Here is a 24,787-nt window from a genome sequence, read left to right on the forward strand (position 1 = left end):
CATCTTCCCATGTTGTTTCCCCATCAGACTGAGGTTTTCTAGGGTAGGGATCATGTCTCCATTTCATGAAGCTCCACCTCAAAGGCAAGGGGAAACAAATTCAAAAAAACCCCAACTGTCCAGGTCTGCCAAGTCTGTCCTGATTTCAGCACTGAAAGTCCCAAACCCCTCAGTCCAGGGGAAACTGGGACAATTGGTCACCCTCTCCCTGCCATTGCCTCTGCTTCCAGTTCCTCCTCCTTCTTCAAGCCTCAGAAACAACCCTGTCAGAAACAACCCTGTCAGACCCGTGGGTGCTTGGTCCCAACTCACCCGCTTCTGGAAGGCTCAGGAAGGACGGGGCAATTCAGACCCAGCCATGGTTGGCCAGTGCCTCCGGGAGCCCCGTGTTCCAGGGGACAGGAATGACATCCTGGGTTCTGAGGCGCAGGCTTCACCCAGGCTCCCCAGGGGCTGGCAGATGTGGTGCGTGGTGCCTGATTTCTCAGCACTAATCCCTCTGTGTGTCTTACGCTATGGGGATTAGTTCCTGGGGTCCCCGAGCAGCCGGGAGTGGGGCACATCTGTCAGGGAGACTGTGTGCCGCCTCGTGACCCAAAATGCTCCAGGCTAGCGGGCAAACGTATGCTCTCTCCAGAAGGAGTGTCTGCCAAGCCCAATGTGCGTAGGAGAGATGATGGGAACTGCCAGGAAACAGCCTCGGCCTGACCCACAGGCCTCCCAGACCTGCCATCCCCCACACCAGTTCCTCAGCTACCTCTGAGGAACCCTGGGCTCCAAAGAACACAGTATGAAGACCACTGGGGTCAGCCTAGTTGTTACATATTCGGATAACTCGGTTCAAATCCCAGTTCTGTGACTACCTGTGTAGCCTGGGTAAGTCAGGCCCTCTTTGATTTTTCATCTATAAAATGGGGATGATATCTATGCTAGTGTGAGGATTAAACTGCAATGTGTATACAAAGCAGGTAGCCCAGGACCTGGCACCTAGTAAGGGTTCTGTTAAGGTTAGCTTCTCTTTATTTATTTATTTATTTATTGACTGCGTTGGGTCTTCGTTGCTGCGCGTGGGCTTTCTCTAGTTGCGGTGAGCGGGGGCTACTCTCCGTTGTGGTGTGCGGGCTTCTCATTGCAGTGGTTTCTCTTGTTGCGGAACCTGGGCACTAGGAGCACGGGCTTCAGCAGTTGCAGCATGCAGGCTCAGTAGTTGTGGCTCGCGGGCTCTAGAGCACAGGCTGAGTAGTTGTGGTGCACGGGCTTGGTGGCTCCACGGCATGTGGGATCTTCCCAGACCAGCGCTCGAACCCGTGTCCCCTGCCCTGGCAGACGGATTCTTAACCACTGAGCCACCAGGGAAGCCCAGCCTTCATGGATCTAATTCTGTATCCCCCAAGACCAAAAATCTGGGCTGACCCGGAAAGGGGGCGTGATAAGTTAGAGAGAGAAGAGGTCTGAGTAATCTTGTCCAAGCTCCACATTGTATGGCTGGTGAAACAGACTGTGAGAGGGGAGATGAATTGCCAAGGTCACATGGAAAATTTAGTGACAGCAATGGAGCTGGGACCCAGGTTTTCTTTCCCATTGTAGCTGGCTGCTTTGTTCATCTTTAGTGAGGCTCTGAGCAGGCTGGGCAGCCTGCCTCTGGGTCACAGATTGAATGCAGACAGTGTGCCCCATATAGATGCTTAGTGCCTTCTGTGTTACCCTCTGTGGTCTTCACAACAGTCCCATGAGGCAGGTTTTATTCTGTCCCCGTTTGACAGTGAGGAAACTGAAGCTCTGAGAAGTGAAGTCCCCCAGAAGTGGCAGGACTGGGATTCCAACCCAGGAGTCCTCTCTGCTTCCCAGACACTAATGCATCTCCCATGTTTTTTCCCCATCAGACTATAAGGTTTTCTAGGGTAAAGACCACGTCTCATCCTTGTTTGTGCTGCCAAACCAGGGCTAAATATCTGAATCAGTTAATCCATTCCAGGGTTCTGCATCTCTGCTGACAAGGATCCTCACCCCCAGGACACCGGCTCCTCTCTGGGAGTTCCTCCCTCGCCCCTTCCCTCAGCCCTAATGCAGCCATTTCTCTCCACCCAGACCAGCCCCTGCACTACCAAATTTAGCCAGACCAGAATCCATACCCTGTCATAGAGGACAATGGCCACACAGTGGCACCAGATGCCCACACGTAAAATCTTCCAGCCTCCTGGAAAGGATCATTTATTTAATCACTGAATGCTTCTCTCTCTCTAGGCATTTGTCCAAGGGCTTTCCATCCGTGCACCAAGATAATCCCCGCAACAGCCCCATGCATTCATTCTCTCTAAAGATGAGAGATCATATTAATCATTTGCTTAAATAACCTTCCAAGGTTGCCCACTGCTCTATGGAAAAATCCAAATTCTTACATGCATAGTCTAACCCTACCCGCTGGACCCTTGAGTCAGACTACTGGGATTCAAAACCCAGCTCCACCACTTATTATCTATGTGACCTTGGTCAGATTTCTTGGCTTCTCTTGGACCTCAATGTGCTGATCTGTAAAATAGGGTAATGAAATAGAACCTACCCCCTTGGGGTGAGAGTGAGGATTACATGAGATAAGACTCCTAAAGCACACAGTAAGTGCACACAGTAACCACTCTGATTACCCTTAGACTTGGAGGGCTCCCCCTCACAATCCCATGAATCTCTCCTTCTCTCTTCCCTTTCCTCCATCTCTCCTTCTCCCCATTTTTTTCTACTTTTACTCTCTCCCCTGCCTCTCCACCTATTCTAGCAGGGACAGCATGTTAAATAGTATATTAGAAAGCGATACATGCTATGGAAAAATAAGTAGAGCCAAGTAAGGGGAGGTAGATTATAGTATTAAATTGGGCGGTCAGGATGGCCTCCTTGAGAAAGAAATGTTTAGCAAATCACCTAAGGGAAGTAAGGGAGGTAGGTATATGGACAACAGAGGAAGAGAGTCCATGGTAGGCCCTTAGGGTGAGAGTGTACAGAAAAGCGAAGAGGCCAGTGGCTGAGCAGATTAAGTGAGGGGCAGAGTAGGGGCGAGGTGGGAAAAGTAGCTGGGGAGCCAGGTCATGGAGAACCCCCCAGGCCACAGGAGGGACTATAATTCTCACTCTGAGTGAGGTGGGAGCTGTTGTAGAGTCTGGAGCAGAGTGGCATGACCTGACTTTTTTTTTTTTTTAAATAAATTTATTTATTTTTGACTGTGTTGGGTCTTCGTTGCTGCGCACGGGCTTTCTCTAGTTGCAGCGAGCGGGGGCTACTCTTCGCTGTGGTGTGCGGGCTTCTCATTGCGGTGGCTTCTCGTTGTGGAGCATGGGCTCTGGGCACGTGGGCTTCAGTAGTTGTGGCACACGGGCTCAGTAGTTGTGGCTCATGGGCTCTAGAGCACAGGCTCAGTAGTTGTGGCGCACGGGCTTAGTTGCTCTGCGGCATGCGGGATCTTCCCAGACTAGGGCTCAAACCCGTGTGCCCTGCATTGGCAAGCGGATTCTTAACCACTGTACCACCAGGGAAGACATGAAGCGCTCCGGCTTCAGTGCTGAGAGCAGACTAGAGGGCAAGGGTGGGGGCAGGGAGACCAGGGCCTTGTTCAGCTGAGAGATGGTGGTGGCCTGGTGCACCCAGGCAGGGAGAATATCCAGACTCTGCATATGCTTCTAAGGAAGAGCCAATAGGACCTGCCAATAAATTAGAGCTGGATATGAGAGAAGAGAGGAGTGGGGATCTGCTCCAAACTCTTTGGCCTGAGCAACTGGAAGCTGGGAATTGACTTTTACTATGAGATGGGGAAACCTGCACGTGGGAGGGGGTTTGAGCGGAGGGACAGAGTTCAGGATTGACTGTATGGATTCTGAGATGTCTGAGTGAAGGTGTGAAAGTAGGCAGTTACACATTTGAGTCTGGGATGTAGAGGTCTGTAACAAAGACACAATTTAGAAAAGCATTGACATGTAACAGTAGATGATATTTAAAGCCATTAACAAGGGAGTGAGAAGGAGTAAAGAAGGGATCTGAGGACTGAGCCCTGAGGTCCAGGAGAGTACTGGGTGAAGTACTGAAAGTACACGCAGCACAGGTGCAAATGGGGCTTTACTGGGAAAACTTGGAGGCAGAGGGTCAGCCACTGAATGAGGCACTTGGTTGTCCATCCAACCTCTCGTCATCATGTGGAGAGAGATATGGGGGTCAGGGCATAGCTGGAAACATCCTGGAATGCGCTCCAGGAGAGGGACCCCTCATTCCCTTCACTACTTTTTTTTGGCAAATGTGAGGTCAGTCTTGCAAGTAAACAAGATGTGGTCTGAGCTCAGGTACCAGGGGAATTGTTTGCAGTGCTGAGGGCCCCTGGAGACCCCAGGGGAAGTAGAGACCATGTGGAATCATTTCTGCTTTGGGAAGGGAAGCCCCTCTGGAGCCCACCTGCTATCTCGCTGCTAGGAACCTGGAGTGAGTACCCAAAGTTTTCCAGTAAAGTCCAAATTGTTTTTCCAAGGTCCACCCCCTGACCTAGGGGCTCCTGAAACATAAGCCTGCCAAACGGGCATAGAAATCAACAAGGGGAGAAATCAGCTGAGCTTATAAGGTACTTCCAGTGGTGTTGGCAATGCTGGAGGAGACATTAATGCTAGAGGGAGGCCTGGAGTAATAGTGCAAAGCCCATTGTGGAGGCCTGAGCCATCTGGTCACGGAGTCTGTACCAAGCCTGGGGAGAGAGCCCCAGGTTCAGATGGAGGAGTGGTCTGCAGGCATTGGACTTGCTCCTACGGTAGCTGCATGAGCTTCTTGACTTGTCTGAAGGTGTTAATCCAGAAGCAGCAGGAGGTATTGGCCAGTGAGTATGGTTATGCCCCTGGTTGGCCAGCAAATAATCCAAAGCTATGTGGTTATATCCTGAGCTAAGGATTCATGATAACCTTGACAGTGAGAACCCTGGCTATCCCCATAGTAATTTCCTTTCTATGGTTCCACCTATCTAGGGGAGGAAAACCTGCATAAAATAGGGAAACCCATGTACTTAATACCCAGGAGTGTCTTGTCAATGGTATCAGAGGCTGGTGCTGGGAAGGTTGCCTTGCCCACAGATCTTGGGTTATTATGAAGGTTGATATGCAGGTGGCATTATGTCCAAGGAGAAAGCAATGAAGGACCTATATCTAGAATACAAAATAGTTTTGGGGTTACAAAGCGCACTGCTCAATATTCTTCCAGCTGGCCTCAACATTATCCATGAAGAGGATGAGAACATGATTGTGAAGGCCCAAGGCACAGCAGCTGGGAGCAATGTCCTTGCCATTGTCAAGAGAGTGAGATACCAATAAGGTCTCCCGTAGCTGGGCGTGGTGGGAGGGGGTAGGAATGGCATATTCAGTACTGTGACAGGTTCATGCCACGGGCCCCGGCCTGAGCAGCTGCTCAAGGCTGTTTAGCATTGCCTGTTCAGATCTGGAAGAAGAGGAGAGAGGTTATTTACCCCTCCACCCCAGTCTATTTCCTGAGATTGCTTGCCTATGTTCTTGCTAGATTTTCTGGGATCTGTCGTGTGCCTGGGATGAGCTAGTTGATCTGTCCTTTCTCAGAACATTTACCTCCATAGGAACCCAGGAGTCACCATACTTCCTGACACATCAGGGGGACTTGTTCCCCTCTTAGGTGCCCACAGAGGATGAGGGAGTGGCTAAGGTAATTGCTCCTTGAGCCAACCATACCAAGGCTCATTTGTACCCACCACCTGCAGGTGGCAAGAGTGGAAGAGCAAGTGAATTCCACGTAGACAGATGGAGGGCAGTGCCGTAAAGATAATTCCATCATCATATTATATCATACCTGGGAATTCCAGCACGTGAAAAAGATGCCCATCAGAGCCTTAAGAGTCTAGGTTCTACCTGCCTGGTGGAAGAGAACAGTCACCCCATGTACCTAAACCATGTTCATGGTAGTCAGAATCCATGGCAATTGTGAACTAGTCAGATCCAAAGGTCATTGTGCCACTTTGAGCCACCTTGAGCCACAGGCCAACGTTCCTGCAAGTAATACACATTCCGTGAGCACCAGTGACTTCATAGGTCAAATGAGTCCTCACTGGACTCCCTCAAACCGCCGTGGTAGTTTCACTGTTGTGATAGGTCCAGGCGTGCATCTAGTGAACTAAAGTGGTTATGATGGCCACATAGTCTTAATCAGCTTTTTCATTCCAGATGCTCTCTTCAAGATGCAGTGCCTTACTGTGGGCTCATTCATATGTCACATATAGATCGAGTTTGTGGCTGAATTGTTGTATCCATCTCCACAGCAGGGGTTACCATATGGACATTCTCCTAATGGTCCCGTTTTGGGTGGTCCAAAGGCCTGGCCATACAGCAAGACCGTTAGCAACGGCCCATGAAGCTGTGTAAAAGGGACTATTTACAAAGGTGTGGGCAGGCTATAGGGAACCCACAAGTGTGGTGCAGTACCCCTGGACTGGTAACTGGGGGGATGCTACTGCCCTTTGGTCAGAAGGGAACTGGAAGAAGGTCTTGTAGAGAGAGCCTTCTCTGTGATGACCCAGCCAGCCTCAAACCAGCCCAAGGCAACCCCACAAGAGGCATAAGCATCCCAACCTCCTCCTTCCCTCTCATCCTCTGCCAGGGATCCCTGTCGGCCAAACTCAACTGGAAGCCACAGGGTATAGGAACCTGATGATTCAGGTTGGCCCCCTGGCAGAAAAGGCAGAAGGATGGAGAGTGGGCCTGGAGGGCAAGTAGAAGATACAACACACAAGGGAGGGTTGCGATTTTAGACAGGGCAGTCACAAGAGTCCTCACTAGGAAGGGATCATTTGAGCAAAGACCTGAAGAAGTGTCATAACTCATCGAAGCCTCACAGCAATTGATAAGGCCATTTTATAGTTGAGGAAACTGAGGTACAGCACTCAGTTTATTCATCATCCAAGATGACACAGCTAAGAGCTGATAGAGCTGGGATCTAAAGCCAGGGAGTTTAGCTCCAGGTATCCTGCTCTAAACAAAATAGGATATAGAAAAATCATAAAATGAAAGGGCAGAGAAAATGTCAGGACATATAAGATTGTGATTGACAGTCATAGATGTTATTTATTGAGCACTGACTGTATACGAGCCACTGTGTTAGGTGCTATGAGGGGGATATACAGATGAACAAGAGGCTGTGTTTGGGTTTCCCTGGTGGCACAGTGGTTAAGAATCCGCCTGCCAACGCAGGGGACACAGGTTCGAGTCCTGGTCTGGGAAGATCCCACATGCCGCGGAGCAACTAACCCCATGCGCCACAGCAACTGAGCCTGTGTGCCACAACTAATGAAGCCCGTGCGCGTAGAGCCCATGCTGCACAACAAGAGAAGCCACCGCAATGAGAAGCACGTGCACTGCAACAAAGAGCAGCCCCCCCGCTCACCACAGCTAGAGAAAGTCTGCGCGCAGCAACAAAGACCCAATGCAGCCAAAAATAAATAAATAAATAAATAAAATTTATTTATTTAAAAAAAAAAGATGCTGTGCTTGCCCTCAAAGAGTCTATAATCTAGTTGGAGAGTGGGGAGGGAGTATAGAAACATATACAAACCAAATCCCAGCAGATCGTCATACATTCTATCGTAGAATTACAGATAAAATGCTGGGAGACCACTAAGGAAAGAGACTCTTTACAGCTGGGCTGAGGGAAGCTTTCCGGAGGTGGTGGCTTTGAAAGAAGCAAAGAATTGTAACAGCAGAAAGGGGAAGATAAGGGATTCCAGGGGAAGAAACCATGTGAGCAAAGATGTGGCTGCATCTGGGGGATGGCTGATCACCTAATTTGATGAGAGCGCATGAGACTTTTGCTAAGAGAGATGATTTTAAGTGGGACACCAATAAGGCATTAAGCCACACTGGATCCCACAGCGAGGCAGAGGCTTCCTTCTCAATTCTCCTTAATGGAGAAAAGTCTCAGCTGAGTGCTGGCATATCTTGCAAACACTAACACTCACTAATCTCCCTTTTTAACCCAAATTTTACAGATTCAGATCTTCAAGTGGGCAACCAAGCTCTGGTTGGAACTTCACAACATTGTTTTGTTTTCACTGTCTTTATTTTGAGTGTTAGGTTCTATTTCAAACAATGATACTGGGTTTTTTTTAACTTACAGATAAATTATTTATTTTTATTATTATTTTCCTTTACAGATAAATTTATTAAGGAAAATATAGTTGATTTAAAGGGACAATATTTAGTTACGCATTCAGGTGGTTCACAGCTATGGCAAAAATCACAAAGGTGGTACACTACTGACTGATGTTCAGGATACTCTGGTATAGGGTAAAAATCATGTGAGGGAGAATAATGGGGGAAAAAGGTTGGGGAGGGGGTCAGATCATGGGGGGCCTGAACACCATGGTGAGGAGTGTGGCTTTTATTCTGTCAATCACGGCAAGGCATTGGCTCAAGAATAGGCAATGATCATGCTCAGAGCTGTGCTTGGCAGGGCTTGCTTGTGGCCTCTGAGTACAGGGGGAGGGGGAGACTGGAGGCTGGGACAGCACTGGGGAGGCTGTTGAAAGACTCAAGGTGAACAGGTAGAGGCCCCTGGACCAGGGTCAAGGTGGTCCAACTGAAAGAGAGGAAGGGCTGGGTTCAAGAGCTCCCATCATGTTGTGTCATAGGGTGCTATGTGGCTGACCTGGTGAGTACAAACTTCTTTTCAAGAGGCGATGAATTTCAGCCTCTAATCCTCCTCTCCAGTGTGATTTACTAAGAAAATAGTCTCTGACTGGGCTTTACTGAGGAAAGGTAACAACAGAAGAGGCTAGCCCACCGCAGTCTCTGGGACCTCGTTAGGGGGAATTGGAAGTGCAGTCAGAGATAATGGAGAACATAGATTCCCGTCTCCTCATTCTGTGTTTCCCCGCTGGAAAAGTCCACTGTCGGCTTGACCGCTTGTGGTGATTCATTCTGTTCCATACGATGAACATCTGATTTTCTAAGACCTTCAGCTTCATTTCACTGAACATAAGCCGTTCAAGGATCTTGTCCTGGAGGGAAAAGCAGGCGTGCAACCTCTCCACTTCTTTTGTGTTCAGGCAGTTGCTCTTGGGTTTGGCCTCGCAAGTCTTTGTCTTCTCTTCCTAAACTCCCCATCACCACGAAAAGAGGAAAAGTTGGTTAATAGTGATAATCCTTTCCCATGCCAGTTGAGTTACAATCATCTCAATCAATTTCACGACCAGCATCTAAGGAGAGCCTCTTTGCCACATCTTGTGGGTGAGAGAATGGGGCCCAGTGAGGGAAGGTCCCTTTCTCAGCATCACCCAGCCTGCATGAAAGCCCCCAAACTCCCAGGATCCAGAGCTGCCTTTGGTTCACAGGAATAAGTGAAACGGCCGGCTAATCTGCACCCACCGAGGACTTAAAACCCTTAACCCAAATATATGTGTCTCCAGAGCTTGTGCTTTTCTCAACATGCCTCTTTGAGAGTTTAGTCAGGCCTCATAAAATCTCCAAGTCTCAGTGGTCTCATGAAATGCTCTTATCTCTGTCATCTTTATCTGCTCCCTCCCCCACCACTGCATGCAGTTGGTAAGGACACAATTTTTTTTTTTAGGATTCAGCTACAAAGTCCTAGTCTTTAAAACCATTTAAGAATTAAATATTTCAGACATGCAAAAAAAGTAAATATTACAACAAATACCCATGATCCCTAAAATATCACAACGGTAACTGAAGTCCTCTGTGGATTCTGCTCCTAGAGTGTTCCCCTCCCTCCCTGAACCTTATCTCAACTGCAATCCTGAATGTGGTATTTATTTTTTCCATGCATTTCTTTACACCACTTTACACCAGTTCTCAGTGGGAGGCTATTTTGCCCTCCCCTGGGGACATTTGGCAATGTGTGGAGAAATATTTGGTTGCCACAAGAGGGGTGAGGAGTGCTATTGGCATCTTGTGGGTAGAGGCTAGGGATGCTGCCAAAAATTCAGCATTGCACAGGACAGTCTCTCATCACAAAGACTTTTCCAGCCCCAAATGTCAATCGTGCAGAGGCTGAGAAATCCTGCCTGAATGTACTTTCACTATACATAGGCATCCATAAACTAGGCAGGATATTGTTTTGCATGTTTTTTAACTTTACATAAAAGACGTCATAATCTAGGTACATTTCTGCTGTCTTCATTATTCAGTTTTAGAGATTTATCTACGTTATACATGTTTTTAAATTTATCCATTTTAATTTTTCCCACTTTAAAGCAGTCGTTACTGTTGTCAAAGCATGTTGTCATCAAACATGAAGTAGAAGAGTCTGGGATGGGCCCTATTCTTCAGCTGAGGCAACTGAAACTTTGTGAAGGAAGTGCTTTGTCCTCTATCACCCGAGAGGGAGCTGCAGAGCAAGGTCTTAGACCAGAGTCGGATTCCTTAGTCTTGCCGCATTGTCCTGACACCTTCTCTGTCTTCCCGCCCCCCAATCTAGCTGCGACTATCCCATCACTCTCAGCTGAAACTAAGGTCCCTCTTGCTCACCTGCTGGGGCTCTGCGGGCGTGGGCTTGAGTTCGTACTTGACCAGCCAGTTGCTAAGCAACAGCAGAAGTAATAGGAACCCAAACAAGGCTGGCTTATAGCTGATCAGCCAAGCCATCAGTGCTCCTGTGGTGCCTGAGGAAGCAAATGTCCCGTGGAGATTCCTAAAAAGAGACATTAGCTCCCCCAGCATTATGGCTTGGAAGCACCCAGGCCCCAAGGCCCTGCCTGTCTCCCATCTAGGACAGTTGCCCTCCATGACAGGAGTCATGGCTGCCCCCTCCTCTGAGTCATAACCGGCCCCCACCCCCAGCTGCCACATAACAATAATATTGACTACTCCTAGGTCTTAAGCAGCCACTATGTGCCAGACTTTGACAGGCAGTTCACAAGCATCATCTCGTGACATCCTCACAACAGCCAAATGATGTAGGCTTTCATGATACCTCAGTCATTCAACAGTACTTCTGGGCCTAGTCGCTGGGGATCAAATGGCCAGCAGTACAGAGCCTCTACCCTTGTAGAGAGGGAGACAGCGAAGAAAAATTATCCAAAACTTGGAAATAAGGCAAAAAGATTTCTGCAAGCTCGTTCACAGTCAGATTAGGATATTGGCTAACTGGCCCACTTGTTTGTCACCTGATGCTTTAGGGGAAGGAAATTTTATTGGGTTTAATATTGATTAGGGTCCTGACTCTGTAAAGTCAGATGGAAAAGTTGCTCCACCAATTTCACTTGGGTATATCCCAAAAATTGAAAGCAGGGTCTTGAAGAGATATTTGTACACCCACGTTCATAGCAGTATTATTCACAATAGCCAAAGGGTGGAAGCAACCCCAAAATCCATCAGCAGATAAATGGACAAGTGAAATGTTGTATATACATACAGTGGGATTAGCCTTAAAAAGGAAGGAAATTCTGACACGTTACAACATGGATGAACTTTGACGACATTATGCTAAGTGAAATAAGCAAAAAGCAAAAGCTATTTGATTCACTTATATAAGCTATCTAGTGCGGTCAAATTTATAGAGACAGAAAGTAGAATGGTGGTTGGTAGGCGCTGGGAGCAGAGGGGAATGATGAGCTGTCATCTAGTGGGTACAGAGTTTTACAAGATGAAAAGGGTTCTTCAGATTGTTTGCAGAACCATGTGAGCGGATTCTTTGCAGAACCATGTGAACGGACTTAACACTAGTGAACTGTACACTTAAAAATGGTTAAGATGGTAAATTTTATGCTATATGTACTTTACTACAATTTAAAAAATTAATTTAAAGTGAATTAAATTAAAATTTTTTAATGAATTAGTTACTTCTGGGAAAAAAATGGATAAGTTACAAATGATTTTTGTTTGCAAATAGATGCAAATGAATTCTGTCTGACAGAAAAGATAACCTCAAAGTTTACAGTTTTATGGCCTTGTAGGACATTATTTTTTTTCTTATTCAACTTTGCAGTCTTATTCCAGCATTCTGTGTTCCACTGACCAGTGATTATATTATGTTTCTCATATTTTCCTTTGACCCATCTTTATCCTCCTGCTGTTCTCTCAAAAACAAGTTAAGGGACTTCCTTGGTAGTGCAGTAGTTAAGAATCCACCTGCCAATGCAGGGGACGCGGGTTCGATCCCTGGTCCAGGAAGATCCCACAAGCCGTGGAGCAACTAAGCCCGCGCGCCACAACTACTGAGCCTGAGCTCTAGAACCCACAAGCCACAACTACTGAGCCCACGTGCCACAACTGCTGAAGCCCGGGTGCCTAGAGCCCGTGCTCTGCAAGAGAGGCCACCGCAATGAAGAGTAGCCCCTGCGCTGCAACTAGAGAAAGCCCATGTGCAGCAACAACACTCAACGCAGCCAAAAATAAATAAATTTTTTTAAAAAGTTAAAAAAACAAAGAATGAATTAAATAAATCTTTGACATGTGCTTACTATTTTGTATGGGAGTTCTTTATGTTCAAATGTAAATTTTAATGATTATGTTATTCTAATATATTCAATTAGTTGTCACTTGTTGGGTCTTAGGAACCTGAGATAAACACTTTTTTTAAAAAATAAATTTATTTATCTATTTATTTTTGGCTGCCTTGGGTCTTCGTTGCTGCATGAGGGCTTTCTTTTTAGTGGTAGCGAGCGGAGGCGGCTACTCTTCGTTGCAGTGCACAGGCCTCTCCTTAAGGTGGCTTCTCTTGTTGCAGAGCACAGGCTCTAGGCGCGCGGGCTTCAGTAGTTGTGGCACATGGGCTCAGTAGTTGTGGCTCGCGAGTTCTAGAGTGCAAGCTCAGTAGTTGTGGCACACGGGCTTAGTTGCTCTGCGGCATGTGGTATCTTCCCAGACCAGGGTTTGAACCCATGTCCCCTGCATTGGCAGGTGGATTCTTAACCACTGCACCACCAGGGAAGCCCAACACTTTAAAGTTAAATCTTTCTACACATACTTAAACATTTCCCTAGAATGTTTTCCTGAAAGTGGAATTGTTGGGTCAAAGGATATGCATATTTTTAAAATCTAATTTTAAATTTTATCAAACTACTAAACATGCAAGCCAGTCAGATAGAACTACAGGGTTTAAAACAAACAGGTTTCCATCTCTTATCTCATCCCTTCCCACCCTCACATTCTACGACTCAAACAACCAATTTCAACTCTTTTAGCTATTTCTCCTGGTATTTATCTTGATATATCTGAGTAGTATGCTTATACTGTTATTTCTGAATTTCTCAATTTTGAAATTATATACTATCTTTTCATGATGGAATCTGGGCATTTAGCTCCTATGTAGAACTGCCTCCATTCCCACTTTGTCCCCTCTTCTGTAAACCCCTCTCACCCCTCTCCTCCACAAAGTTTCTCTTTCCTCCATTCTCCCCATATAATTCTATCCCTTTGGTTAAAACAATATTCATTGCTTATGTTATTATAGACCTGTCAGTGTAGTTCACAGCTGAACCATGTGTTGTATTATGATTACACTTTCTTTCTGGCATAGCTTTTAGTTTTCCTGAACTTATTAAGTTCTTTTTAAGTCTCTTTTTTTCTGTTAGCTTAGTTTTTAAAAAAAATTTCAACTTCTTTGATGTAAAATCGACATAAAATAAAATCCATCTATTTTACGTGTGTAGTTCAATGAGTTTTGACTAATGTATACACGCCCAAGTCAAGATAGAAAACATTTCCATCACCCCCAGCAAGTCCTTTCCAGCTCTTTTGAAGTCAACCCCCACCCTCATCCCAGGCAACCACTGATTGGATTCTATCACTAGAGACTAGTTTTACCAGTTCTTGAACTTCACGTATAAATGGAAGTATTTTTTGAGAATTATACTTTGACGACACAAACTTGTAAAAAAGCGATTACAGCTCTGTGTCCTAGAGGAAATAAGCTTGAAGAACACAAGGCCTGTTCCAGTGTTGGGTCAGTGAAGGATTCCTGGAGGTATTAAAAGAATAAACCGCCACCACCATCAGCGACATTAGAAAGAATTAACCTGGGGCTTCCCTGGTGGCGCAGTGGTTGAGAGTCCGCCTGCCGACGGGGACGCGGGTTCGTGCCCCGGTCCGGGAAGATCCCACATGCCGCGGAGCGGCTGGGCCCGTGAGCCATGGCCACTGAGCCTGCGCGTCCGGAGCCTGTGCTCTGCAACGGGAGAGGCCACAACAGTGAGAGGCCCGCATACCGCAAAAAAAAAAAAAAAAAGAAAGAATTAACCTGGAGTGGAAAGCCGTCGTGTATGTGGGGATGGGAGCATAGGAGTGGGAAGAGGTGCGAGTGAGGAAGTGCAAATGGGGAGGGGGTCCAGACAGAAGACAGAGCATAAACAAAGCCCCGGAGGCAATGGCAATCCCGTTTGGACTCATATCTGGATTTCCTAACTTTTGTCCATTTTATTACCTCGAAACTCATTTGCTCTCCAAGATTTCCCCAGTCGAAGCAGGACAATTATGAATAGTAAATACAATGATCTACCAGTTACGTATCAGTGTTTTCCCTTGTAAACTCTTTGAGAGCAAGAACTTCATAATTAAACCCTTGTCACGTAGTAAGCATTAATAAATATTGGTTGAACTGACGAATGAGTAGGTGAATGAATGAATGAGTGAATGAACGAATGAATTTATGAATACACGGAAGTCCCTGGAGGAAATGGTTGCTCTCGGAGGTACAATCTGGCCCAGAAGCCCTAGAATGGGGACCGTGCTGGGACCGACCCCGACGGCTAAGGAGACGCTCTAGGAAAGCTTCGTGCAATTTGCCATGGCGCCGCTCTAGCCTCGAGGACGCCGCTCTATGGCAGCGGGGAGGGCGGGGCCGTGGGCGTCTCGGGCTTTATTGTTCTGGCGCGGCGGGAGCGCGCGGAGCGCGCTTAGCGCGTGCATACGCGGCGGCGGTTGGCAGCGCGCGGACTGTGTGAAGTGAAGCGAGGCGACTCCGGACTCACGGACCGACAGACCGAGCGGCCCTTACGGCCGTCCGCAGCCAGGCGGCCCGAGATGTTGTCTGGGAAGAAGGCAGCAGCCGCGGCGGCGGCGGCGGCAGCGGCGGCGGCGGCCGGGTCGGAGGCCGGTGCCGGGGCAGCGGGCGGCTCGGAGAACGGCTCTGAGGTGGCCGCGCCGCCCGCGGGCCTGTCCGGCCCTGCCGAAGCCGGGCCGGGGGCGGCCGGGGAGCGCACTCCCCGCAAGAAGGAGCCCCCGCGGGCCTCGCCCCCCGGGGGCCTGGCTGAGCCGCCGGGGTCCGCCGGGCCTCAAGCTGGGCCTACCGTCGTGCCTGGGTCTGCGACCCCCATGGAAACGGGAATCGCAGAGACTCCGGAGGGGCGACGGACCAGTCGGCGCAAGCGGGCGAAGGTGAGGCCCGATCCCCGCCCTCGAACCGCAAATCCCAATGCCAAGCTTCCCCGAGGTTGTCCAGCCCGCATTACCCCCCACCCCCGCGAGCCCCGGTCTTGGGCCTTGAGCCCCATGCCCCCCCGACCTCCCCAGTCACCGACCTCCACCCACCTCTCCACTAGCTGGCTGGGTGAGGTGGGAGAAGGGAAGGTCTTTGCGTGTGGTGAATGCGTCTTCATGCCGGGACCGGGCCGTCCTGGGGAAGGGGGATCTCGGGGAGGGGTATTTACTCATTTACATCTCGTACACCTTTTCATTTTCTTGACTGGGAAAAATGGCTCCCTGACGTGGAGTTATGGTTGGCCTTGCTGGAGACATACATCATTTGTTTGACCACAGATGTGTCTGGAAGCTGCTCAGCAATATTTATGTGTTTCGGCCGGGAGCACATTGAGGCTGTAGGGTGATGCTAAAGAAATTGCCTTAGCCTCGAAGACCGAAAAAAAGGAACTTTTTTTTTGAGCCCTTTGCTGTGTGCTAGAGAGTTTTGCTCTTTGTCCTTTTATCCTGTCAACGATCTTTTGATGTAGAGTTTTACAAATGAGGAAGCTGATTAATAGAGTTAATATCAATTAGTCAAGGTGTAAATATACGGCAAGAAAAGGCTTTGTCACAGGACAGTATATACAGACTCACATCTCTGGGTGCCAGATGCTGTGTTCAAAGCATCACCAACTTTTTATTTTTGCTAAACACCAACTGGCAGGTTTTGCTAGCCCCATTTCAGGAATGAGTAAGCCGAGGCATGCAGTTTAAGCAGCTTGCCCAGAGTCGCAAAACTAAGTAAGTGGTGGAACTGGAATGTAAGCCCTACACTTAAAATGTGATAAGGTAGCATCAGCCTCTGAAACAAAGGACCACATGTGACAACAACAGTGAGCAGGGCACTGGGGCAGTAGTAGGGCACAGACTTTAGACATGGCCCTTTTCTGGAGATTTCATTGTGCAGTTGAGAAAACTGGAAGTATATGTACATATAATTTTAAGTAAATATTTAAAATTATGTAATTTATGCATATTACAAGTTTTCTATCTCTATATAATTTAAGTGGATATACCAAGTCAGTGTGTATGAGGAGCTTCTTGAGTATTGCCCAGATTGAGAGCCCTCAGATTGAATTGCCCAGTTTTGAGAGATCTCTCTCCAAGAATACCTTGCTCCAAGTATAAAGGAGGGAAGTCTTTGGGGGGGCGGGCGGTTTAACCAACGCATAGGTTGGCAACTCCCAATTCTCTGAAATGAAATAGAGGACAGAAGCCCAATTGGGTTTTGATTTAACTATTTCAATAGAAAATTTGGCCAGAAACCAGATGATAAGATTTTTTTTTTTTTAAGAGAACAAGGTGTCTCATATATTTATGCATGCATACCTGCATGGTAGGTCTCTTAGTTGCTGCACATGGGCTCCTTAGTTGTGGCTTGCCAGCTGCTTAGTTGCAGCACACAGGCTCCTTGGTTGTGGCATGTGAACTCTTAGTTGCAGCATGCATGTGGGATCTAATTCCCTGAGCAGGGATCCAACCCAGGCCCCCTGCATTGGGAGCACGGAGTCTTAACCACTGAGCCACCAGGGAAGTCCCTCAGATATTTTTTTTAAAAACAGGTTTATTGAGATAATTCACATACCATAAAATTTACCATTTTTGAGTATGTAATTCAGTGATTATTAGCATATTCACAAAGTTTTACAACCAGCACAATATCCTACAGTCAATTGTAGGATATTTTCATCACCCCCAAAAGACACCTGTACCATTAGCAGGCACTCTCCATTCATCCTTGGCTCCAGCCCCTGGCATTCACTAATCTTTGTGTCATTGTGGATTTGCCTTTTTTGGACATTTTATGTAAATGGAACCATATAGCATGTGGCCTTTTGTGTCTGGCTTTAGCATGTTTTCAAGGTTCATCCATGTTGTAGTACTTCCATTCAGTACTTGATAGCTCACTTACCAAATAATATCCCAGTGTACAAATATACCACATTTTGTTTATCCATTCATCATTTTATAGACATCTCCGCTTTTTGGCTGTTGTGAATAATGCTGCTGTGAACATTTGTGTACAGTTTTTTGTGTGAACATGTTTTTGGTTCTCTTAGGTATGATACCTAGGAGTGGAATTGCTGGGTGGTATGGTATCTCTGTTTAACTTATAGAGGAGCTGCCAAACAGTTTTCCATAGCAGCCACATCATTTTACATTCCCACCAGCAATATTTGAGAGTTCCGATTTCTCCAATCTTATTGACACTTGATAATGTCTTTTTATTATAGCCATCCTAGTGGGTGTGAAGTGCTATCTCATTGTGGTTTTAATATGTAGGCTAAAAATGTTGAATTGAGTATCTTCTCTTGTCCTTATTGGCCATTTATATATCTTTTTTGGTGAAATGTCTATTCATAGCCATGGCTCATCTTTAAATTGTGTTGTCTTTTTATTGTTGAGTAGTTAGAGTTCTGTATATACGGTGATTACAAAAGTTTTAAATTTTGATTTCCAGTTTATTTTTTCTTTTGTCCCTTTTGCTTCTAGTGTTCCATCTAAGAAACCATTGCCTAATCCAGTGTCATAAAGATTTACTCCTATGTTTTCTTCTAAGAGTTTTAGCTCTTGCATTTAGGTCTGTGATCATTTTGGAGTCAATTTTTGTACGTGGCATTCTTTTGCATGTGTGTATCCACTTGTCCCAACACAATTTGTTGAAGACTGTTCTCTCCCCTTTGAATGATTGACACCCTTGTTGATTGACCATAAATGTAAGCGTTTATTTTTCCACTCTCAATTCTATCCCATTGATCTATATTTCTGTTCTTAATACCAGTACCACACTGTCCTGATTACTGTAGCTTGGAAATATGTTTTGAAATCAGGAAGTGTGAGTTCTCCAGCTTTGTTCTTTTTCAAGATTGTTTTGGCTATTCTGTATCTCTTGCATTTCCATATAAATTTTAGGATCAGTTTATCAATTTTTGCAAAAAGGCAGCTGAAATTCTGATTGGGATTGTGTTGAATCTAGATTAATTTGGGGCTTGCTGTAAGATTTCTTTGTAATTCTCCTGTGTTTAATTTTCCTTTGTGATTAGCTCTGAAACTCTCAAAAGAAAAATGCGTTATGTGTTTATTTGGTGAGCAACTAGGAAGTAAAGAACTGGGGAAGCTGACCTACGTATTCATAGCTAGTCTTGGGAACCAGAGGAAGCAGACCTCAAAGGATAGAGTATCCATAAAGGAGTAAAATGGAAGCTGAGTCCACTGTAGATAGACCTTGCTTCAAGACCTTTCCTCAAGAGTTTATGCAGAGGATATATCTACATTTTATAGCCTGGGAGCTTATTCATTTTGGGGAGGGACACTCTTTTTTTTTGGCCACACCGTGCAGCATATGGTATCTTAGTTCCCCGACCAGGGATTGAACCCATGCCCCCTGCAGTGGAAGCAATAAGTCTTAACCACTGGACTGCCAGGGAAGTCCCTGGGGGGAGCCCTCTTTTTAAAAAAATTTATATATGCATAAACATGTATATAATTATATAAATAAGTAAATATATATATATAATTATGTAATCAAAATTAGGTTCAGGGTATTGGAAGGAGTCCATGCAATTGAGGGTCCCTGAGGCTTAAGTTTCATTAGTTTCAGCATAAATTCACCTCTGAATGTCTATGCTAACATTATGGCAAACTATTTAAGGTTTGAAATTGTTAAATTGGGCTGAGACTTTGGGAACACCACACAGCTTAAGGAATGGTGTCTTGAGCTGGGCCTTGAAAAAGGACAGAATTTTTAAAAGTGTTCTGGAAAAGGATGGACTTCTGGAGTTAACTCATCCTCCTGTGATTCCTTTTCCTCAGAAAAATAAATCCTACCTTGTAACATTATTAGGTTTAGATATAACGTAAATAAAATGCTTATTGCAGTGTCTGGCATAAGTAAGTAGGTACCCAGTGATTAAGTATTACTAGGGAAGAAAAGGAAGTGAAAAATGCTTGGAATATAATGGAAAGTGGTTTGAGAAGCAACAGGGAGTCCAGAGTGGACAACTGAATGTTGGGAACAATGGGCAAATGAATTTAATTGGAAATGAGGTTCTTCTAGGAGCAAGATAAGTTGGAGGGATCAGTATGTTGCAGAGTTGTATCTAGGTTGTAGAGAGCCAAATACTAAATATGTGCTGTCCAGGATGGTAGCCACTAGCCACCTATGGCTGTTGAGCACTTACCATGTGGCTAGTAGATTGAGGGAACTGAATTTTTAATTTTAATTTAATCCTAAATAGCCACATGGTAAGTGCTCAATAGCCATAGGTGGCTAGTGCTACCTTATTGGACGCACAGATACAGAACATTTCCATTATCTCAGAAAATTCTGTCAGACAGCATTGCACTAGATTATGAAGTATAAGTGCTATGAGAATTTAGAGAAGGGAAAGATACATTTGTAAGTTTGGAAGACTTAGGGAGTAATTTGCAGAGGAGGTGGGCCTTGAGTTTTAGGCATTGGATTTACAGAAAAGGTGAGAGTAGCTTTTAGGGAGTTTAGGGATGATTTTGACGAGTGTGTTAGAAAATGATTAGAGGTAAATTTGACTAGTTAGAGCTAGAGAGTTTATATGCTGTTTTGACAGTTTGGGCATTCATTTGTTAAACTATCTGAAAATACAGTGTATTTGGACAATTAATCTGGCACTTGTACCCTAGGTGAATTACAAGGAAGAACTGTTAAAAGACTGGAGCTTTAAGGTGGTTGGGAAGTGAATGAATCACTGTAGCAAGGATGTGGAAGAGATAGGAGAGATTAGAGATACAAATTTGAGAGTCACGGGTGTACAGGTAAGAACAAGTACCCTACTGACTCATCTGCCTGTTGGGACACCTTTTTGTACTTGGTTATAGTAGTTGTAGAACCTCTGAAGTGTCGGAGGATTTTACTTAGGGATAAAAGATTCCCAATCCTTTATGTTCATAGCATCCATTCTTTCTGTCAGGGGAATAATTTTTATTTTTTAGAGTTTGTATTATTCTTTCAGATGGTTTTTAAACTTTTTTGTAAGTGGAGAAATCCTTTTTTTACAAAATATAATTTTATGCACAATCCCAAAATAAAATACTACTTGCCTGTTTTATATGAAGTTTAAGTTTATAACATTTATTTTAGTTGTCAGTCTTTGAGACAATGAGGCTGTTTTGGTAGAGCCAAATTTGGGAGTGGAGGTTAAGCATAATAAATAGTTTATTTTGTTTATGAAGTATTGTACTGATTGACAAGTAGTGGTAGTGCAAAAGGTTGTTCCCTTTGTTTTTAGCTTGTCTTGCCATCTCAGGACACTCTCTCAGTTGAACAGAGATGGCAGAAGAAATTTTATTCTTCAGTCTACCCAAAATTGAGTTACCTAAGTAGTACAACTTCATGTGTTGGTGATCTCTAAAGGGTTATGGTTTGGTTTAACATATGAGTACTCATGTTAAAAATACATTTTAAAATTAGTAAATGAAATCCCCCCAAAATCCAAGGGTTCTGTGGAACACAGTTCTTTTTCTGTTGTTGTTAAATACTACCTTAGATATTCTTACTCCTATCTCTAGGTATTTTTCTGATCTCCTTTTTTTCTTGAAAGCTAAGAGCTCTAGACCAGCCTCTTCCAAGTGTATTCCTTGTTAGTAGTTATTACATCAAAACATTGGATTAAACAATATTTAAAAAGATTGTTTTTGCTGTGAAACTTCTCATTACTTTTAACATGTATTATGACTTTCCTAGAGGGGGCCTATAAAGAATGCAGTGTTTCCCTAACTTTAATCTTGGATTCATTTTTCCTTCAAAGGGCGTGGTGTCTTAGGCAAAAGCTGAACTACTTCAGTAGAGAGGATCGTATATTATTGTTTGTGTTTGTCTCAGAATTTGCACATTGCCCAGTTCCACAGTAGGCACTTGTTAAGTGATTATTGATTGAATGGGTAGGATTGATGGGCAGAGGATTAAAGGGCTGAATCTTTGGGTCAGGGAGAGATCAAGCACTGTTGAGGGGTAAAAGGTGAAAGGAAGCTGCATACTGTAAACATGTATTACATTTTCTAACCCAGCTCCCTCTGAAACTTTTTTCCCTCCTTGCTGCTTTACCCATTATCCTGAGGTCTGTTCCTAACAGTTTAATCTCAGTTAAGTAGGATAAAGTTTGTTATCTGCATTTTTGGGAGATTTTATTGTAAAGTCTCTGAGATGTTTACCTGATCAGGTTTTTTTGTTTGCAACTAGAGTTTCAGTTTATTAAGGGCAGAGATACTCATTCATAATCATTTTCTCCATTGTGCCATGTTCTCAGTTCAGTATTTGATAGATAAATACAGTTATTCATGTGTTAAATAAAATTCTTAGAGCACAGGTCAAAACTATTCAATTTATCCATAATTGTTTCCATCTTCTAACCCAATCCCTGTTTTCAGTAAAACTCTTACCTCCCCTAGCTACGTACTCCCCCACCACCCAAATCCTGTGGTCATGTCATTTAAAAAAAAAAAAGAAGACAGATAATAGCAGCCAGCCATCTGGAGCAATTTCAAAGATATTTCAAAAGTTAAAATAGATTACATTCACTATAATCCACAGGACGATGCATTTCAGAAATCTAATATATTTGGAAGCCATGTTGTCTTTGCCCTGTCTCCATCTCCAATAAATACTTTTTATTTTATTCGTTTTATCTTTTCATTCAGTCCAGAATAGAGAGCTCTTGTTTCTGTAGCTTCCTTGTTAGGGTAGGGGTCAAAATGATGATTTGACAGTGTTCCAAGGTTGATGACTATTTGTAATACCACATTACACATTTTAACAAAGCGGTCCATAATAATCTTCCCTATCCTAAGTTGCTTTACCCCCCAATAAAACATTCATTAAGACTGCTTCCTCTTTCTACTTATTACCTGGTTTTCCCCTTTGTAACTGGTGTGAATTAGTAGTAAGGCTTGTAGTCTCCATATCCACATGACTTACTCCTTAATTTGTTGTAATAAGGATTCTTTGCTCTCATCATTCAACTCTCTTAGGTCACCAGTGTTTTGTTTATGTTTTTGTTTTAAGCAAATGTACCGTTTTATCGTTTCAGTTTGACTATTGCCATTTGCAATTTTTATTCCCTGCCCACCCTCCCCACTCCTCAATTTGGTTTCTAGAATTCTTTTTTTTTTTTTTTTTTTTTTTTTCAGTACGCAGGCCTCTCACTGCCGTGGCCTCTCCCGTTGCGGAGCACAGGCTCCGGACACGCAGGCCCAGCGGCCATGGCCCACAGGCCTAGCCACTCCAAGGCATGCGGGATCCTCCCCGACCGGGGCACGAACCCATGTCCCCTGTATCTGCAGGCGGACTCTCAACCACTGCGCCACCAGGGAAGCCCTCTAGAATTCTTTTGCTATCTACCTATGGAATAGTAGTTAGAAGTACAGATTGGCATTAGACAGACTTGTTATTCTAGCTAACTGTATTTTTGTCTGACTGAGGGCTAGTTTAGTCTTTTGTTGAAACTTCCAGTATGTGAACATGATATATACATATGTATAGATTCACACACAAACACAATTAATTTTTATTTGTAGAGAGCCTCAGAGTCATTGATTTGAATTTCAGTACTATGATGTAAAAGTTACAGTTTGGGCTAAATCTGAACTGACACAAGATTATTTCATGAGAGATTTTGTTTTTAATGGTTACCTATTATGAGCTAGCTTGTTCCTTGTTATTTGCTTATTTTCCTTAAAAATTGAAGTTAGAAAACAATTCATATTTACTGATGGTTCCAAACTGAGTTTCTGACTTTAGATGTCCATTGTATTTAGCTTTCCCTGGTATAATCTCCATATAGGTAGAGTACAGAGAGATGGATGAAAGTTTGGCCAACCTCTCAGAAGATGAGTATTATTCAGAAGAAGAGAGAAATGCTAAAGCAGAGAAGGAAAAGAAGCTTCCCCCACCACCCCCTCAAGCCCCACCTGAGGAAGAAAATGAAAGTGAGCCTGAGGAACCATCTGGTGAGTTGTAGTAACTAACCACAGTTTTGTTTTATCTTAGAAATAAGAATAAATGAATTTATTCCTATTCTGCAATGTTGTTTATGTCTTTGGTTTATACTCTTATATTGGCCATGTGTATTTTTGTGTGTATGCACATATACATGTATACACACATAAATATACATGCATATATACATAGTGGTACTGACATTCTTTTTGTGTGTGTCTGTACATATAGGAGGAAAGTAAAGAATGAGGGTAGAAGGATAATGGCTGTGTAAGGTCACTGAAAAGTTGGAGAAAGTGCACAGAAAGCCAAACCCGAAGAACCAAACCTTTCAGTGATAACTCTGATTCAGAATTTAGAGATAGAATGATTCAGAAATTATTCTGGCTAAATTATGCCATTTACTTCATGGTTAGATATTTTCAGGTAAAACCTTCCTGGTGTGGATCAGTTTTGAAAAGCATCTTTTCCTGGTGAACAAAGATAAAAATACATTCTGAAGTCAAAAAGAAAAGACTTAAGTGCCTGTTATTGTTTAGTTATTGAGCCCTCCAGTCAAAAGAATGGTATAAGAAAAGGCTGTGAAGAGATTCTAAGGTCACACAGTCTTCCCCATGACATTGAAAGATTATTGGAGCCTATAGTACTGTTTTCAGAGGTTCAAACATTTTAAAAGAATTCTCACTAACATCCCCTCAGTGAGTCCTACTGAGGATACCCAGACCAATTAGGAATACCCTTTTGTTTTGGAGAGACCAAACAAAAGTAGAATCTTAATTAATATTTCATATATTCTGCCTTTAATGGCTACTCTTTAACTCTTCTTGACTTTGAATTTTTACTAAGTTCTTCTCATTAAAATACTTTCTGTATTTCCAGTAGCTCCAGGCCCATTCACCTCACCAATTCTTTAGAGAGCATTACAAATCAGGTGTTAATTTAAACTTAGATTTAGAACTTATCAAACAGATTCTAGCTAAAACTCAAAAATTTATAATTTACAGTAATTGTAATAAAATGTGATAAAAGAATACAGTTTGAGAGCATTTAGAAAAAGATAGATTCTGGGTTTAAATCTTCTCAGGACTCAGATTTCCTAAGAATGGTTTTCCTAAAACTTTCTTAAAATAACTTATCGGAGAGTTACTTACTGGGAGTGGTATATTACCTTTGGGAGTAATGTCCCTGAGGCAAACGTACCTCAACAACACCTCCTCTCTTTTTGTTGATTTTTTTTCCTCCTTTTCCTAGTCTTTTACATTTAGCTCTCTCCCCTTCTTTCTGTCCTTACTCCCAACTCTTCCCTTGACTCTCTACTCCTTTCTTCTATATTCTTCTTTGATTCTTGCCTTTCTTTTTTTCTACCTTT

General features: G+C 44.2%; 2 protein-coding genes across 3 annotated transcripts in view; one reads left to right on the forward strand and one right to left on the reverse strand.

Moving 5' to 3' along the window:
• Positions 1-8,833: 8,833 nt before the first annotated feature.
• TEX46 (testis expressed 46) lies at positions 8,834-10,709 on the reverse strand. The gene is made up of 2 exons (XM_032632402.1): positions 10,518-10,709; positions 8,834-9,031 (listed from the first exon to the last, which is right to left on the reverse strand). The coding sequence occupies exons 1-2, from the start codon at positions 10,707-10,709 to the stop codon at positions 8,834-8,836; spliced, it is 390 nt and encodes a 129-aa protein (XP_032488293.1).
• Positions 10,710-14,885: 4,176 nt separating this feature from the next.
• Positions 14,886-24,787, forward strand: part of KDM1A (lysine demethylase 1A) — a 64,309-nt gene continuing 54,407 nt past the window's right edge. For both annotated transcript variants that reach the window (XM_032621373.1, XM_032621384.1), the window contains exons 1-2: positions 14,886-15,365; positions 23,264-23,429. In XM_032621373.1, coding sequence (XP_032477264.1) covers positions 15,012-15,365; positions 23,264-23,429 — 520 coding nt within the window. In that variant the 5' untranslated portion in view covers positions 14,886-15,011. The remainder of the gene's footprint in view (positions 15,366-23,263; positions 23,430-24,787) is intronic.

This window comes from Phocoena sinus, chromosome 1 (assembly GCF_008692025.1).
Source record: "Phocoena sinus isolate mPhoSin1 chromosome 1, mPhoSin1.pri, whole genome shotgun sequence".
Lineage (NCBI taxonomy): Eukaryota > Metazoa > Chordata > Mammalia > Artiodactyla > Phocoenidae > Phocoena > Phocoena sinus.